This window comes from Salvelinus namaycush, chromosome 24 (genome assembly GCF_016432855.1).
Source record: "Salvelinus namaycush isolate Seneca chromosome 24, SaNama_1.0, whole genome shotgun sequence".
Taxonomy (NCBI): Eukaryota; Metazoa; Chordata; class Actinopteri; order Salmoniformes; family Salmonidae; genus Salvelinus; species Salvelinus namaycush.
The window spans coordinates 19875549-19890750 of record NC_052330.1 but is presented as its reverse complement, the minus strand read 5'-3'; the positions used below and the strand labels follow the sequence as shown (position 1 = coordinate 19890750).

Sequence of the window (15202 nt, the reverse complement as noted above, 5' to 3'; positions counted from 1 at the left end):
CCCCTCTCCCCTTACACTCCTTACCTAAGCAGGCCTTCCAGGCTGCATGGGGTCTTCACACACACAATGAGGTGGGGAGGAGGGGAGTGTAACGGGGGAGAGAGGAGAGGTTGGGTGGGGGGTGGGCTACGCTTCCCTGAAAGATCACATGACAAGCACTGTCATTCTGGATGTCCGCTGAAGGGAGGCAGGGGAGGAGAGAGGAGGAAAAGGCCAAATCATTCAGAACAGCTGAAGAAAAGAGAGCAAGGGGGAGGAAGGGGAGATGGGGGTGGTCCTTACATGACATGTGTGTCGGTCAGGAGCATCTGTTGAAATGTGTGTGTAGCTCCAGCTTTTACCTTCAGACTAACAGACGCTCTAGAGAAGAGAGACTGCTCCTGCCCTCAGACTTAGGAGGGAACAGTGTTAGAAACTAAAACCCCACAGACTTTACTGTGTGTGAGAGAAAGAAGGAGAGATAAACGTCAACGTTTTTTTTTACAACCGCAGTTCTTGAAGAGTATTTTTTGTAACTATTTTTGTAAAAATAATTATAAAAGAAGTTTTACAAATGCTTGGAACGATAACTCTCACAGGTAAGATTAAACTTATTTCCTGTTCAGTTATGATCTTACTGTATCAAATGTCATTGAGAAGTTGAGCATAATGTTGTTTAACTTACTTTAATTTGATGTAATGTGAACTTTCATCCCAATTGACAGATATGATGATGACTGAGTAACTTTAATTAACTTTTTTGTTTTTATTAGGGAGGCTCCATGCTCTTTAAGTAGTGGTATAATGTTTTACAATCCCTTTCAGATAGTTATTTACTAATGTAATTAGCATAACATAAAGGGGTTAAACCCTAGTTTCTCCTTAGGCGACCAAGTGTAGCCAGGGGCATTGCTGTCTTGAGGGTGTGGTTGGTATTGTGGGTTGAGGCTGTCCTCGCCTGGTCTCTTTAACTAACTACATGGTCGCAGACTTTGATTTGAACTATTATGTTTGGGCTAAAAAAAGCACCATTGTTGAGTTTGTATAATTGTTTTTCCCAACTGTGTGTGCTTTGGAAGTATGCAAATACTTTGTGAACTTGGCTCACTCAGATACTTGGGTATATCCATTTATCTGTCATGATGTAACCGTTAGATTGGTCTTGGTATCTGTTTCAGATTGGTGACTGGGCTGTGGGTAATTCTTAGAGAGCGTCTTCCCCTCTCGCTGATGTAACTCTACTACAGTTGTAGCCAAGACCATTCATGGTATACGATACTCTAGCTCTGCCAGCCCTGCTTCCCTGAACCTCCTAATGTATACATTCCATAGATCATTAAAACTGCCTAGTAGCGTCCACCATGAAACAGGAATTTCGCACTTCGATAACTGCCAGATATAAATATTTGATTTTATTTATGTACAAATGCTTCAAAGACAGTTTTAAGCCAAGGTCTCATCTGGTTCTTAGAGCCCCAGCCCTACACACCCTCGTTCTTGGTAAGTATTTCAATTAGTTTAAAATTGATCTCTTCTCCCAGTGGGGTGATACTGCTTGGCCACTGAGAATGGGGACATATGGAATTGATTATGGAGAGAGAGAGAGAGAGAGGGAGAGAGAGAGATTCTATAACCTTTGCAACTCAAAGTGATAGTTTAAAGGGGCTTGGTTGCTATTCTCTGCTTTATGTGTGAGAGCAGAGGTTGGCTTTCTCTGCATCAGAATAGGGAATGCCAGAAATAACCAGTGCTTATATAGTGTATATAGTGCCTGCTCTCTATTTCTAAGTGTAACTAATGGACTATATAGGATTAGTTGGGTTGTATGCTTAGGGTGTGAGCTCATATATAGTCATAAACTGTTGTCTTTAGATGGATCAGATAATAGAAGAGGCCAAATGGTTGGATAACGGTTGTTTGCTCCCCAATGCTGATTGTGACCTCTAGCGGCTGGAGAGAAGCCCTCTGAGACAGTGGGGCCACACCTATAATAGTGGGGGAGAGAGGAGAAGAGATGGAGGAGGGGAGGGGTAGGCTGGGCCAGACTTCATGGGGGTTCTCTCTGTTTAACTGACTCTTTTTGTTCACTTTGTTTCCCACAGCAGACTACAGTAATTAGAGCAGGGATTTGCATATGTTTGTTTGGCAAAATTTGCAAATACTGTCTGGATAGAATAGCAGGACGCCACCCAACTGACACCACCTCCCCCAAAAGCCGCCACTCCAACATGAGTGGAGATGGAAACACCCCCAAGCATCCCAACAATCCCCATTTACACACAAAGAGCCAGATATCTACTACAGCCACAACAGAGACTATCAAATTTCACATCTCTTTGGAGACGCTGGGGAATAATGCTAGATTTACAAGTGACGGTGGCCTCAGTCGACATGGAATTTAATCTGTGCATAGTCTTAACACACACACATACAGCTAGCTAAAATAATAAGTCATTTAAACTATGATAGTGTGTCAGAGATCTGTAACACCCTCTGACTGGGCCCTCAGGCATCATTCTACCCTCACGCCCTCTTCTCTCTCCTCCTCTACCCTCACCCCCTTGTCTCTCTCCTCACCCGTCTACACTCACACCCGCCGACTCCTAGCCCCGGGCCCTCACTTTCCTCTAGTACCAGTCAGAACTGACCCTCACTCATTCCACCTTTTCATGTACCCTCCCCCTTATCCTCACCCTCTGTACTCTAATAACCCCTGACTCCTCTTTCCCCTCTTCCCTAACCAGCCGTAGGAGCGACCCTGTTAATGGTGCTATGCCTGTAAAAAGTTGGCCATAAAACAAAGATCAAACATACCTGAAGACGCCGGTACTCTGTTAAATCATCATGGTTCCTGTGTTTTATTATCGCCATAGATACACATGGCTTAGTACAGCCCTACTAAGGAGTGACTCTGTTCACAGTATAATTGTGTCTTGGACAGAAACATTTTTGTTTATTCATATGGCTGACCGATTTACTTATACACATTGGTTTAGGACTGAGATATAGCTGTAAACTCTATTTCCAAATTCTGTCATCACTTGGGCCTTACATCAGGGGGTGGGTTTGTTTGCATGTTGTTTATGGTCTTGACATTCCCTAACAATGGAATGACATGACAATGTAACAACTGCCCTAACAATAACAGCTATGTGAGAGAGAGAGCTCTCCAACCCCCCTCCCATTCCCATCTACAACCCCATTATTTAACCCCGCCCCCCTCAACCCCCACCCCCTTAGGCTTCCGCATGCTTCGGTTCGGCTGGCGCCTATCCGGAATCGGTTAGGCGAACCGAACGAGTGTGCTCGCATTCTCTTTCGCTTGAAAAAAAACCTACAATAGCTCTGTTTGTCCATCGTGAGACGCCGTAGCCAGAATTAATTTAAGAAAGTCATTATTTTTTATGTTTTTTTCCGGGGAAATCTTAGTCGCTCAATTGTACTAAGATGTTTGGTGCATTATTTATCAAGTAACAAAATATGTATTATTGTTGAATGACAACAGCAACTTCATTGAAGAATCTCTACTGTTGACAAATGACAGACGAAGGGGCGTAGACTTGCCTTGATAATTTTGTGTGTCCACGAACAGCCTAAGAAAACCTTGCCAAAGACCAAAAAGAAAAAAATTACGCAAACAATGCAGTCTTCATTTAGCTGTGTGTGATGGAATTCAGGTTAGAGGGATTTCTTTGTTGGGTGGGGGGTATCTGGAGACGGATTTCGTGGGGGATAGGCCCATAGTAACATATACCACATACAGCTGAAACCAAGTATTGGGTACAAAAATAGTATTTTTCAATGGGAAGTGGATGGCTGCTGTAGACCAGTTTATATTTACAGCATTCTAAAATAATTTCACCCTAACTCCGGGTGACTTGCATAGCTCACATTCCTCACGTCAAATCCATATGTCCAAAATAGTTGTTGGAAGCCTCACTCTCACAAAAGCCCCAAATGAGTAGAATGTATATTACACAGATTTAGACTGAGTTGATGTGAAATTTGGTGAATGTTTTTTATACTAGTGGTTATGTTGGTCAAAATAGTTTTTTTAGCAAATGAATGAAGGCAACTTTTTTTTCTTAGAGCAGTGATATTCCAGGAATGCCAGTCCAACATGTGAAGCTCCACTGCTGTAATGTAACAACAGGAAGTGAACAGATTACAGAGATAAATTTGGATGGCCAAACGCCAGAGTAGCATCATCTTCACTGCTAGTGCACTATTGAAACATTATGCTCCAACGGTTTGTGTCTTAGTTTAAAGTTTCCTTTGATATATTATCTTTTTTTCTCACATTGTTTCATTCTCTTAGAGAAATTTATGAGCAAAATTATTAATTAGTTGGCTCTAAAAACATAGGATTATCAGATTTGTCATTGGAAAAATTATTAATATTGAACTATAATCTCATACTGTTGTTTTATCTGTGTGTTGTGTGGAAATGTGTGTATGTGTGTGGAAATGTGTGTATGTGTGTGGAAATGTGTGTATGTGTGTGGAAATGTGTGCGTGTGCATGGTGCACATACTTGTGTGCGTGTTTTTATCTGTCAGTCAGAGGAGAGAGGGGGGGTCACTATGAGGATATGAGCATGTATGCCTGGTTAAACGACTGTGTGTGTCTCCCAGCCTTGGTGTGTATCTAGGTAAATTGAGATCTATGTATAAAAAAATGCTGTGAATTTGTTTTGAGAGTCCTAGGGCAGGCTGAGGACCCCCAGAGAAAAGACTCCCAGCAACAGATGTGACATTTCCCCTGCTGTATGGGGATGTTAGAGGAAAGGGGGCCTCAGAAGTCTAAATGGCCTGTGAACTAAGCCCAACCCCAGCTCACTACCTCCACCCACTCCTGTCAAAACACAGATAGATATGGCAGAATTTCAGGCAGTGTGTGTGCGTTCTGTTTATCTCACCTGTCACTTCAACAGTTGCCTCTTCTTTCTGTCAAATAGAGAAACTAGTTCTTACAGTAGATGCATGAGAGTGGATAAAGTTATAGCTATAGTTTTGGAAAAAGCAACACAGCTGAGGGGGTTTGCAATATAGATGTAGGATCTTTAAAAAAGTAATTACTAGTTAGCTTATTAGTTAGCTAATCCTGCAGCAACAGGAAATGTGAATTATGTGGATTATAATTAATGGCCATTTTTATAGGGGTTGATACATTTTTTGTGAGGGCAAATAAAGTCTTAAATGTCAAAGTGGAAATTCTCAGCAACAAAAGAGTGATCAAATTATGATCCTACATCTACACCCTTGCCTGTAAGCTTTCTTTATTTTGGGACTGGATCTTTGTCCAAGCGTTGGCAATGGAATTAATTTCATTGTTGTTGATTGGTGTCAACGATCAAACTTTATTTCTGGTCCTTGCATACTGCTTGATTAAATCCACTCGGGGTCAGCTATTGCTTTTTTGATGTGGTTTAGGTCATCTTCAGATGTTGAAGATGCCATTTGAGTTTTTAAAAATGGTTTTCTCCCATTTTCCATTTGCCCTGATACAGTCTTGTCTCTGGTCTGGCTCCCCCTATGTGCCTGTGAGAGAGAAAGAGTGTCTATCGGTTGTTGTTTGTGGGAATGGGTATATTACCTTACTTTTTATCTCTCTGTCATTTCAGTTGATGGCGTGTCCGTGTCTCAGAAGGAGCAGGTTCCTGAAACAATGGACTCCCTCCAGGCTGAGGTGCCCCCTCAGGTGAACGGGGAGAAGGATGAGAATGAGTCACCTGACACAAACAACATCACCTCTGCAGAGGAGAAGGAGGTCGAGGAGAAACCAGGCGAAGCCAATGAGGTGGGCTTCAAAAAGATCTTTAAGTTCGTTGGCTTCAAGTTCACTGTGAAGAAGGACAAGAATGAGAAGACGGAGCCGGTGCAGCTGCTGACGGTGAAGGACAAGGACGTGGAGGAAGGAGAGACCAGCGGGTCTGAGGAAACTAAAGAGGAAGCCACCACTACAGAGGAGGAGGTCAAATCTGAGAAGGAGAAGGCAACTGAGCCAGATACCTCCACCATTGAGGTTGACGCCACTCCAGTGGATGCCCCATCTGAGACCGTGGATGGAGAGGCTGCAGAGGCAGTCAGAGAAGAGGCTGCAGAGGGAGCTGAGGTGGAAGCTACAGAGAAAGAGCCTGAGGACCTAGCTGCAACTAACCCACCTGGCCAGGAGACCACTCAGTCCCCCTTCAGAAGGTTCTTTACACAGGGAATCTTCTTCAACCTGCGCAAGAAGGCAAGCATCAAGAAGCCCAAAGAGGAGGAACCAAAAGAGAAAGCTGCCGAGGAGGAGATAAAGGAGGGAGAGGAAACAGCAGAGGATGTGGTGGAGGAGGATGGAGAGAAAGCAAAGGAAGAGGTGGAGGGAGAGGTGAAGGAGGTGGAACCAGTGACAACACCAGAGGAGGCTAAGCCTGATTATTCCACAGAAACTGAGACAGTGGAAGCACCTGTCAAAGAGATCAAAGAGGAGGTCCAAGCCGAGGTTGCAGTAGAAATGTCAGAAGCCGGTATTTCTGACAATGCCAAACCAGCGGAAGAGAAAGTTGAAGAGGCTGTGGAAGCAGACAAGGCCCCAGTTGAGGGCACCACCGAGGCTGAGCTGCTCTCATCCCAGGAGAAGGTCAAGGCCCAGGGAAGCCCACTGAAAAAGCTCTTCACTGGGGCCGGCCTGAAGAAGCTCTCTACCAAGAAACAGAAGAAAGACAAGAAAGACGCAGAGGCCAAGCTGACCGAGTCTGGGGAACAGGCGGCTGAACTCCAGACCTCCACAGATTCAGCAGAGGTCCAGAAACCCGACAGTGGGGCCTCATCTCCAGAGGAGTCTGGTGAGCATGCCATCGGGGTGGAAACCGCCCAAGCTGAGGCCAGCCAAGAGGCTGATGGAGAGGTAACCAGCTCAGATGAAGGGAAGAAGAAAGAAGGTATCATGCCCTGGTCCTCCTTCAAGAAGCTGGTGACGCCCAAGAAACGCATCAAGAGGCCCTCTGAGAGTGAGGACGAGGCAACTGGTGAGAAAGCCAAGTCGGGCACCCTGTCCTCCACTGAGAGTGCCGTGTTTGTGGAGAAAGAGAAGGAGCCGGAACCCACTGTGGAGGACCCAAAAACTGAAACCACTGAAAAGCTGGAGGGCAGCACCGAGGAGTCCAAAAGGATGAAGATGGACACCTCAGTCTCATGGGAGGCCCTTATGTGTATGGGCGGCAATAAGAAAAGGACCAGGAAGACCTCTGACTCTGAAGATGAGGAGACCAAAATCGAAGAGGAGGCGCCACAAGCTGGAGAAGAGCCGGCTAAGACCGCAGAGTCTCCTCTCGGAAGTTCCAGAGAGGCTGATCAGGAAAACACGGTGTCGTCCCCCGAACCATCGACTAGCCCCGCCGCGGGAGAGTCCCCCTGGGATACTCTCAAGCGCCTTGTCACCCATAGGAAGAAACCCAAAGCCGAGGAGAAGACAGATGAGTCCGGTGCCGAACCGGTTGTCTCAGACAGTGAAATCTCAAAAGAAGATTCCTCATTCTCTCTGAGGAAACTCATCCCTGGACGTAGAAAGAAGAAGCAGCTTTCCTCCGATCTGGGGTCTGGCGAGGAAGACTCTGACACACCAGCCGTGGTCCCCCTCTCAGAGTACGACAACGAGCATGCCAAGACTAAGGAAGAGGCTGAATTTGAAATGACAGTGGAGACAGTGGATGCTAAGGAGGCAGCACCAATCACTCAGGCTCAATCCTCCACCGAAGAGAGATCCCCCTCTTGGATCTCAGCCACGGCTGTTGTGGAAGACCTCCAGGAGATTCCACACGATCAGCTGAGCGACATCCCAGAAGAGGGTGCCGCCACCCCAAAGTCTGCTGACACCACCGTCGCCGAGGACATTGTAGAGCAGACTTCAGAGGCTGTCACATGCCTGGAGCAGGAGCCTGAGCTGTCTGTTGCCGAGGTGACTGTAAAGATGATCCCAGACATGTCTGGAGAAACCACCCCTGTGCCCTATGAGCCTGAGCCAGAGTCTCTGGAGGTCCTGCAGGAGGCTGTGGAGCTGGTCAATGAGCTCCCAAACCTGACTTCCGTAGAAATCACAGAGGTTCAACTGGAGAATGCTGCGTCCATCCCAGAGCCCACACCGCCGATCGAGTTCACCGAGAGCGAATCAAAGGTTGTCTTGATGGTGCATAAAGAAACTGAGGCCACCGCCATCTGCACTGGCCTGGGCACCAAGGAGATTGCCAAGGTGGCGGTGGAGAAGCCTGTGATTCCCACTGTGGAGTGTCTAGCTGAGATCAGCGATGCTCTGTCTGCTGAGCTGCCAGTGGAGGATAAGGCTGATCCAACTGAGGCGACTGATTTTATTGAAGAGCCAATGTTTGAGGCTCAAGTGGAGCACGTCGAAAGCACATTCCTGGAGACCTCCGTAGAGAAGACTATTGAAGATATCCCAGAGCCTGAGATAGCCACTGAGGGTAAAGAGCCTGAAGTTGAAAAGCTAGCCGTGATCAATGATATCCAGACGGAGGCTGAAATCATCGAGGCCCCTGTAGTGACTGAGAACACCCCCAGAGTGGAGCTGGTGGACCCCATCACACCAACTGTCGAAGAATCCATTGCCGCTGACATTGTGGAGATCTCTGAGGAACCTGTCGTTGAGGTCAAAAGTGAGGAGATGGAGGTGGAAGAGACAGCTGCCATCAAAGACATCGCTCCTGTAGAGGAGGTGAATGAGCCCATCGCAAGAGAAATGGCTACCTCGCTAACTGACTTCGATCCGGCCACAGTTACTGAGGTGTGCGAGGCAGCCATTGCTGTTGTAGCCCCTGCTGAAGAGTTCGTCATTGTCAAGGAGACTGTGTGCCTAAACAGCCCACCGTCCGTGAAAACCCAGCAAGTGGAGGTCCCGGAGGCCGGGGTGGTGGAAACAGTCTCAGTGGCAGTTGCAGAGCCTGCTGGTGATTACCAAATCCAAGTGAAAGTGACTGAGGTTGGTGTCACAGAGGCCGAGCAGACGAAGGAGGCAGAGGCCATGGAGGAGAGTGGCTTGGTCATTGCTCAGGTGGTCATCCTGAACGCTGTGGAGAAAGTGTCTGAAGCAGAGGCTGAACCCGAAGCGCCTGCCTGCATCAATGCCACCGTCACTGCCACCGTCACACCTGAAGACGCACTACCAGTCCAGGCAGTAGCAATGATAGAGAAAGAGATCGAACAAATAGCAGAGGAGAAACCTGTCATTGCTGAAACTCCTGTAGTCCAAGTTAGAGCACCAGCACCAGAAACTCCAGCAGAGGAGCCTGCTGCTCCAGAGGCACAAGCCGAGGCTGAAAACCCACCAAAGGAAGTTCACGAGGCCGTTCAGGTCATTGAGACAATTCCAGTCATAGTTGAAATCACAGAGAGTATCGTGGAAGAGGTTAACAAGGAGGCGGAGGATGTTGTCAAAGAGGGAGTTGAGGAGATAAAACAGGAAGTGGAATTAAAGCAAGCAGTGGAGGTCAACATAAGTGAGGAGAAAGTTGTAGAGGTTGAAGTTGTAGTAAAGCTGGAACAGACAGAGAGTGAGTCAGATGGAAAGGTAGAGGAGGAGATCAAAAAGGTAAAGAGCAACGTAGAGGCAGTAGAGGTTCAGGAAGTTCTACAAGCTGAAGTAATCAAGCTGGTTCAGGAAGTGATAGCAGAAGTTCCCGTTCCAGAGGCAGCTGATGAGAAGTCAGAAGCAGCGGTGGTGACAGAAGAGACCCCAGTACCAGAGGGGCCCACAGAGACCCCGAAAGCCCCAGCCCAGCCAAAGGAGACGACTGCTGAGGTTGTGGGCCCACATACAGTACACGTGGTCAATCAGGCGGCACAGATCGTTGAAGAGAAGGAAGCAAAGGAAATCCAGATGGAGGAGGTGGTGGAAATCGATCCCATTGTAAGTGCACCAGGGACAAAGGAAGCCCTGGCTAAAGAAGTCACACCAGCCCATGAATACACACCAGACACCCCAGCTGTGACTGCCAGCCAAGAGGCCCCTGCTAACATCGTGGAAGAGGAGGTTGCCGTTGCCATGGCTGTGACAGTTGCCAGACCAGCGGAGGCAGGGGCAGAGAAGGCGACGCCAGTGAAGCGTGTGGAGGTGATGGCGCAGGTGATCGAGGTGATCGAGGAGGCAGTGAGGGAGATTGAACCTGTCTCATCCACAGAGCTCACAGCTACATCGTGAGCAGGTAAGCAGTCTATCTTATACAATTACCTGTTTATGATTAAGTAATGAGTTGATGTTTATATGTCAAAAATATTTCCCCACAATTAAATGAATGTAGTTAATGTTAGTCATGCTACATATTTTAGAGACATCTGATCACACCGTCTCCCTTGTCTTCTAACACAAGAAAGTGAAAGAAAGCGGCTCCTAGTATTTGACCAAGGTACCAATTCTAGACATGTTATTAAGGTTATTATGTTCAACTAGCATGATGAAAAGGTTCATAGAAAAGAGTACACTATTTTCATTTTTTTATTTCCAGAATTCCTTTGTCAACATATCAAACAATCTTCTCATGGTGGCTTTTTTAAAACATCAATGGGCGCTATTTTTATCAGGGGGGAGGGGGGAGACTTTCCGGCTGACCAGATGAAACAGCTTTTGTTCGAGGTACGAGTAACCTGGGGACATTTTATATCAAAGCAGGAATGCCGTGGTTGACCCCTAGTTTGTAGGACGGAGTCTATAAAGAGAAGCGGTGTGTGAGGGGCAGATGGACTGACAGACTGATTATGATTCCTCTCTCATCCTCCTCCTTTTCTCCCTTCATCCCAGATTCAATATGGAGTCAAGCAAACATGTCAGAATAACCTACATGTTTTTAAGATTAAGATCACTTTATTTGTCAATTCTACACAAGGTCCAACTGAAATTTGACTTGAGCATAGGGCGTAGCCCTGTTATATGTTTAATAAGCAATAACGCAGCACTGCAGCAAAGAAGAGGAGTCAGTGAATTACAACAGGCTGAAAGCAGCATTGGCGCAGCAGTAGTCCCACTAAGCATACTGAGTCATAAAAACAAACCAAGAGAAATGGATGACGGAGCAGACAGAGTAGAGGGGAGGGAGGAAGAGAGGGGAAAGTGGAGCAGAGAAAGAAAGAGAGGTATAAATGAGAGAGGGAGAGGGAGAGAGACATGTAGGGGGTTCTGAGTCAGCAGTACTGCAGTCTACAACATCCCAAAAAACATTTTCCACTCAGGCGTATGAGGCACTAAGTTCTCCTGTTTCAAACTACTCTCAGATGCAAGTAAGTGTCTTATTAGAACAATCCATTAGAAGAAACAATCCATCACTGAATGAAGTTTTCTAAATAACTCAAGTAATTTCCTAATTGTTATCCACAGGTTGGAGACCAGTTTTTGATATGTGTTTCCAAGGATAATGGTACCCATTTACTAATAACATTTATTTATTTCTACCCTAGCTGTAGATGCAAGATGGTTGCCTGGGAGATGGACTGTCCTGACCAGGAAGTGAGTGATAGTGAGAAAGTTAGCGAGAGAGAGAGAGAGAGAGAGAGAGAGAGAGAGAGTGAGAGGATGCACTGTGGAGACACACTGAGACTGAGTTCCACCCCACCCTGCCCAGAGTGATTGAGTGACTGAGCTCCACCCCACCCTGCCCAGAGTGATTGAGTGACTGAGCTCCACCCCACCCCCTCTCTCCTTCCCCCATGCCCCTGTCCTGCAGCACCAGCCTGTCACACAGAGGTGGCATCCCCACCCCACTGGCCCTCCATAGGTGAAGATCTCCCTACACACATACTAAGCCACAGTCCCGCACCTTTGAAGCTTCCCATCTGGCTTGTAATCAATGTGATGTACTTTTTCTGTTTTGACGACCTTCCATCGCCCTTGCTGTGGCTCGGGAGTCTGCTGTCCCGTTTTTGTGTGTGTGTGTGTGTGTGTGTGTGTGTGTGTGTGTGTGTGTGTGTGTGTGTGTGTGTGTGTGTGTGTGTGTGTGTGTGTGTGTGTGTGTGTGTGTGTGTGTGTGTGTGTGTGTGTGTGTGTGTGTGTGTGTGTGTGTGTGTGTGTGTGTGTGCGCGCGTGGTCTCAGAGTTGGAGGATTATTATCTTGTATATTGTATTTATATCTTATGCGTATTCTCTCATTCCCCCATCCATCCATATTTTTTTTGTATGGAATATGTGACCCATTTTCTCAAACATATGTAAGACTTAGATTCAAAGATAATGTCTGTATTTTGCAGAAATTCTAACTCAACCATGGTACATATGTGATTTCAATGGCGGTGTCCGATATCATTGATTGCATTGCAGACGATGACTTAATGTGAAGACAGGGAGTGAGGTGAAAGCCAATAGGAGTGCAACAATCTTACAAAGATTTTACTTTAAGCTTTGACATGTTCTGTCACACTGTACTTCCCTTCACCTTTCAGCCTGACAATATATTTTCAGCTCCTACTGTAGATAAAACATACTTCACTGCCTGAACGACTGTGAAAAAAAGTATTGTTACTTTCTGAAATAAGTATGTCTTTGATTATCGTGTAAAAATACAATAAAACACTATTATCTCAACCTGGTTTGATATTGTGAGAGGTATTTGGTGACACTGAATTATTAATATGCAGTGTACTATGATGGACATACACTTGCATGGGGAGAGTAACATATATCTCACAATGTTAGATTGTCTTGTATTTTCAAGTGTATGACTTCTGTTAACGTTGTGGATAGCACTTCAAAATCTGTGTAATTGCTTGATCTCTTGAAATGGTGATCTATCCGTCCATCTCTGGTGTACAGTGTATGCTCGTAGGGAGGATTGTATGCTAGTTTGGAGTGTACACCAGTTATTTGGCGCCCTCTGCTGCCGATAGAGACTATCACATCTCTCAGTCGATATATTTTACCATTCCCACTGGTGAGTGCTGTTATTGTATGTTTATGTTTGAATGTTGGAAATGTTTACATTTCATTGCATTTTAAAATTAACATTGTTTGCTGTAAAATACATTCCACACACACACATGCATTTCATGTTGTAACTTACTTGTGTGACAGTACAGTAAGTCATAACATCACTGATTTGGCAACAGTGAGGTTTTTAAATGGTACAAACTACTCAATCACAAATCACATGGTACCAGACAAAGAGAAAATCTTATTTTGATGTTTATATGTAGCCAAGCCAAATTGACTTAGGGTAGGTTATCCATGGTTGCTAACATGATAGAACATCAGCAGGAAGAAATGTGTCCAATTTGTCTCAAATGCCTCATTCTGGGTCAGCCTGATTTACTTATCTTCAAGTCAACTTTTATTTACCAATGAAATTCAAATGCTGATTTAGGGATTAGTTAGGGTGGCTAGATGAGCCAATTCTGTGGGCACATACTGTGAGAATGGAGTGCTTCCTATTTATCCCTCGGATGTCAAAATGATGATTGACAATATAGCTCTAGGCTTTACACCTCACAAAGCTGACTGACCAATGAGACACGAGAGAAATCCTAGAAGCCTAGACCACTATATCTGGTCACTGTTTCACTTTACTTTGACTGTGGATTTGTCACACACATCCATAATGTTTGTTTTATGTAAAATAGTACAAAAAAATAATAAACAGTCTGTGTTCACTGCTTATTCTATTGCATTTAGTTTGGAAACCCCTCCATCTTAGATCCGCCCAAGCTTTTTGTAACACAATCTAACTGTGAACCTGGTAACATCTGTACAAATTGTGTACCTATGCACTTCAAAAAATAATATTGTAATAACCTATAAGCATATAATGTATCTGTAGCATGGACTTAATTCTGTCTTTTACATTTTCCAAGCTGTTAATAGTAGATACAGAAACCTGTCTATATTTCATTCAAAAATAAAGCTAGCAATATAAAAATGTGTGCCTGAGTTTCTGTGTTTCTATCTGGTTCTGAACTACATTTAGTGTATTAATTATCACACATGAAACCGATACCATCATACTGTAAAAAGATTTGGAGAATGATGTCCAAGGTGAGGATGCCACGAAACATCTTGCAGAAGTAATATTGGCAAGACACCATTGCATATGGTCCTCAAGATGTTTAAATGTTTGAAAGATCACAAAATAAACTGGCTTACTTCTGGCTTACTTTTGACTCTGTAGTATGGATTAGTAATTATTACAGATTTTTCAAAACATGGACAAATATCAGTTAACGGGATCGGTGTCCCGTCCACGGGACGGTTTAGCTAACGTAGGCTAATGCGATTAGCACGAGGTTGAAAGTAACAAGAAAATTTCCCAGGACATAGACATATCTGATATTGGCAGAAAGTTTAAATTCTTGTTAATCTAACTGCACTGTCCAATTTACAGTAGCTATTACAGTGAAATAATACCATGCTATTGCTTGAGGAAAGTGCACAAAGATGATGGTACAAAAAAAATATAAAAGAACAGTTGTTTTTTTCTTTGTATTATCTTTTACCAGATCTATTGTGTTACATTCTCCTACATGGCTTTTACATTTCCACAAACTTCAAAGTGTTTCCTTTCAAATGGTACCAAGAATATGCAAATCCTTGCGTCAGGGCCTGAGCTACAGGCATTTAGATTTGGGTTTGTCATTTTAGGCGAAAATTGAAAAAAAGGTGCGGATCCTTAAGAGGTTTTTAAGGTCCAACGCAGCCGTTTTTTATCTCAATAAAAAATATTTTCTAGCTAACAATTAAGTACCTTACTGTGATTGTTTTAAATTGTCAAAAGGAAACAAAAAACTATTCTTAAGAGCAATTTCTCAAGCAGAATTTATCTAGGACTGTCTGGGAGTGGTCTGAGTGGGGAGGTGAAATCTGAAAACTTGAGGTTTGGAACTCTCTTTGTTATTGGTCTATTAACTAATTTACTGCCTGGTGACCAAAACTCCACCCCCCAAAAACTGGTTGTAATTTCAAGTGGTCTTTTCAAACACTAAACTGCATTGGGCCTTTACACTTCAGTCCCACTGCTCTATCTAGTATAACTTGCCTGGACCAAGTTGTCATGGAACAAGCCAGTTAAAATGGTGAACAGCTCTGTAAATCATGAATGTTTTAGCTTGGTTCTGTTGTGAGTTATTAACTAGAAAAGTCTGGAGTAAAACTCTGAATTTGAATTGAATGCAGAAATGACATTACAGACCCAAGTTTTCCCCACCCTACAGAGTAATACAACAACACCACTGTCCTATAAGGAGGGAGAGGAGCC

At 44.6% G+C, this 15202-nt stretch overlaps 1 protein-coding gene across 1 annotated transcript; it reads left to right on the top strand.

Moving 5' to 3' along the window:
• The first annotated feature begins 354 nt into the window (after positions 1-354).
• On the top strand, positions 355-11956 carry akap12b (A kinase (PRKA) anchor protein 12b). Its single transcript, XM_038962306.1, has 3 exons — positions 355-578; positions 5603-10177; positions 11424-11956. Exons 1-2 carry the CDS (start codon positions 554-556, stop codon positions 10171-10173), a joined length of 4596 nt encoding a protein of 1531 aa, XP_038818234.1. The 5' UTR covers positions 355-553; the 3' UTR covers positions 10174-10177; positions 11424-11956.
• Positions 11957-15202: the final 3246 nt, after the last annotated feature.

Excerpts from the sequence above, each read along its gene's own strand:
- akap12b (XM_038962306.1), top strand. The coding sequence starts at position 554 with ATGCTTGGAACGATAACTCTCACAG. Across the intron at positions 579-5,602 it reads TGGAACGATAACTCTCACAG|TTGATGGCGTGTCCGTGTCT; the intron begins GTAAGATTAAAC and ends CTGTCATTTCAG.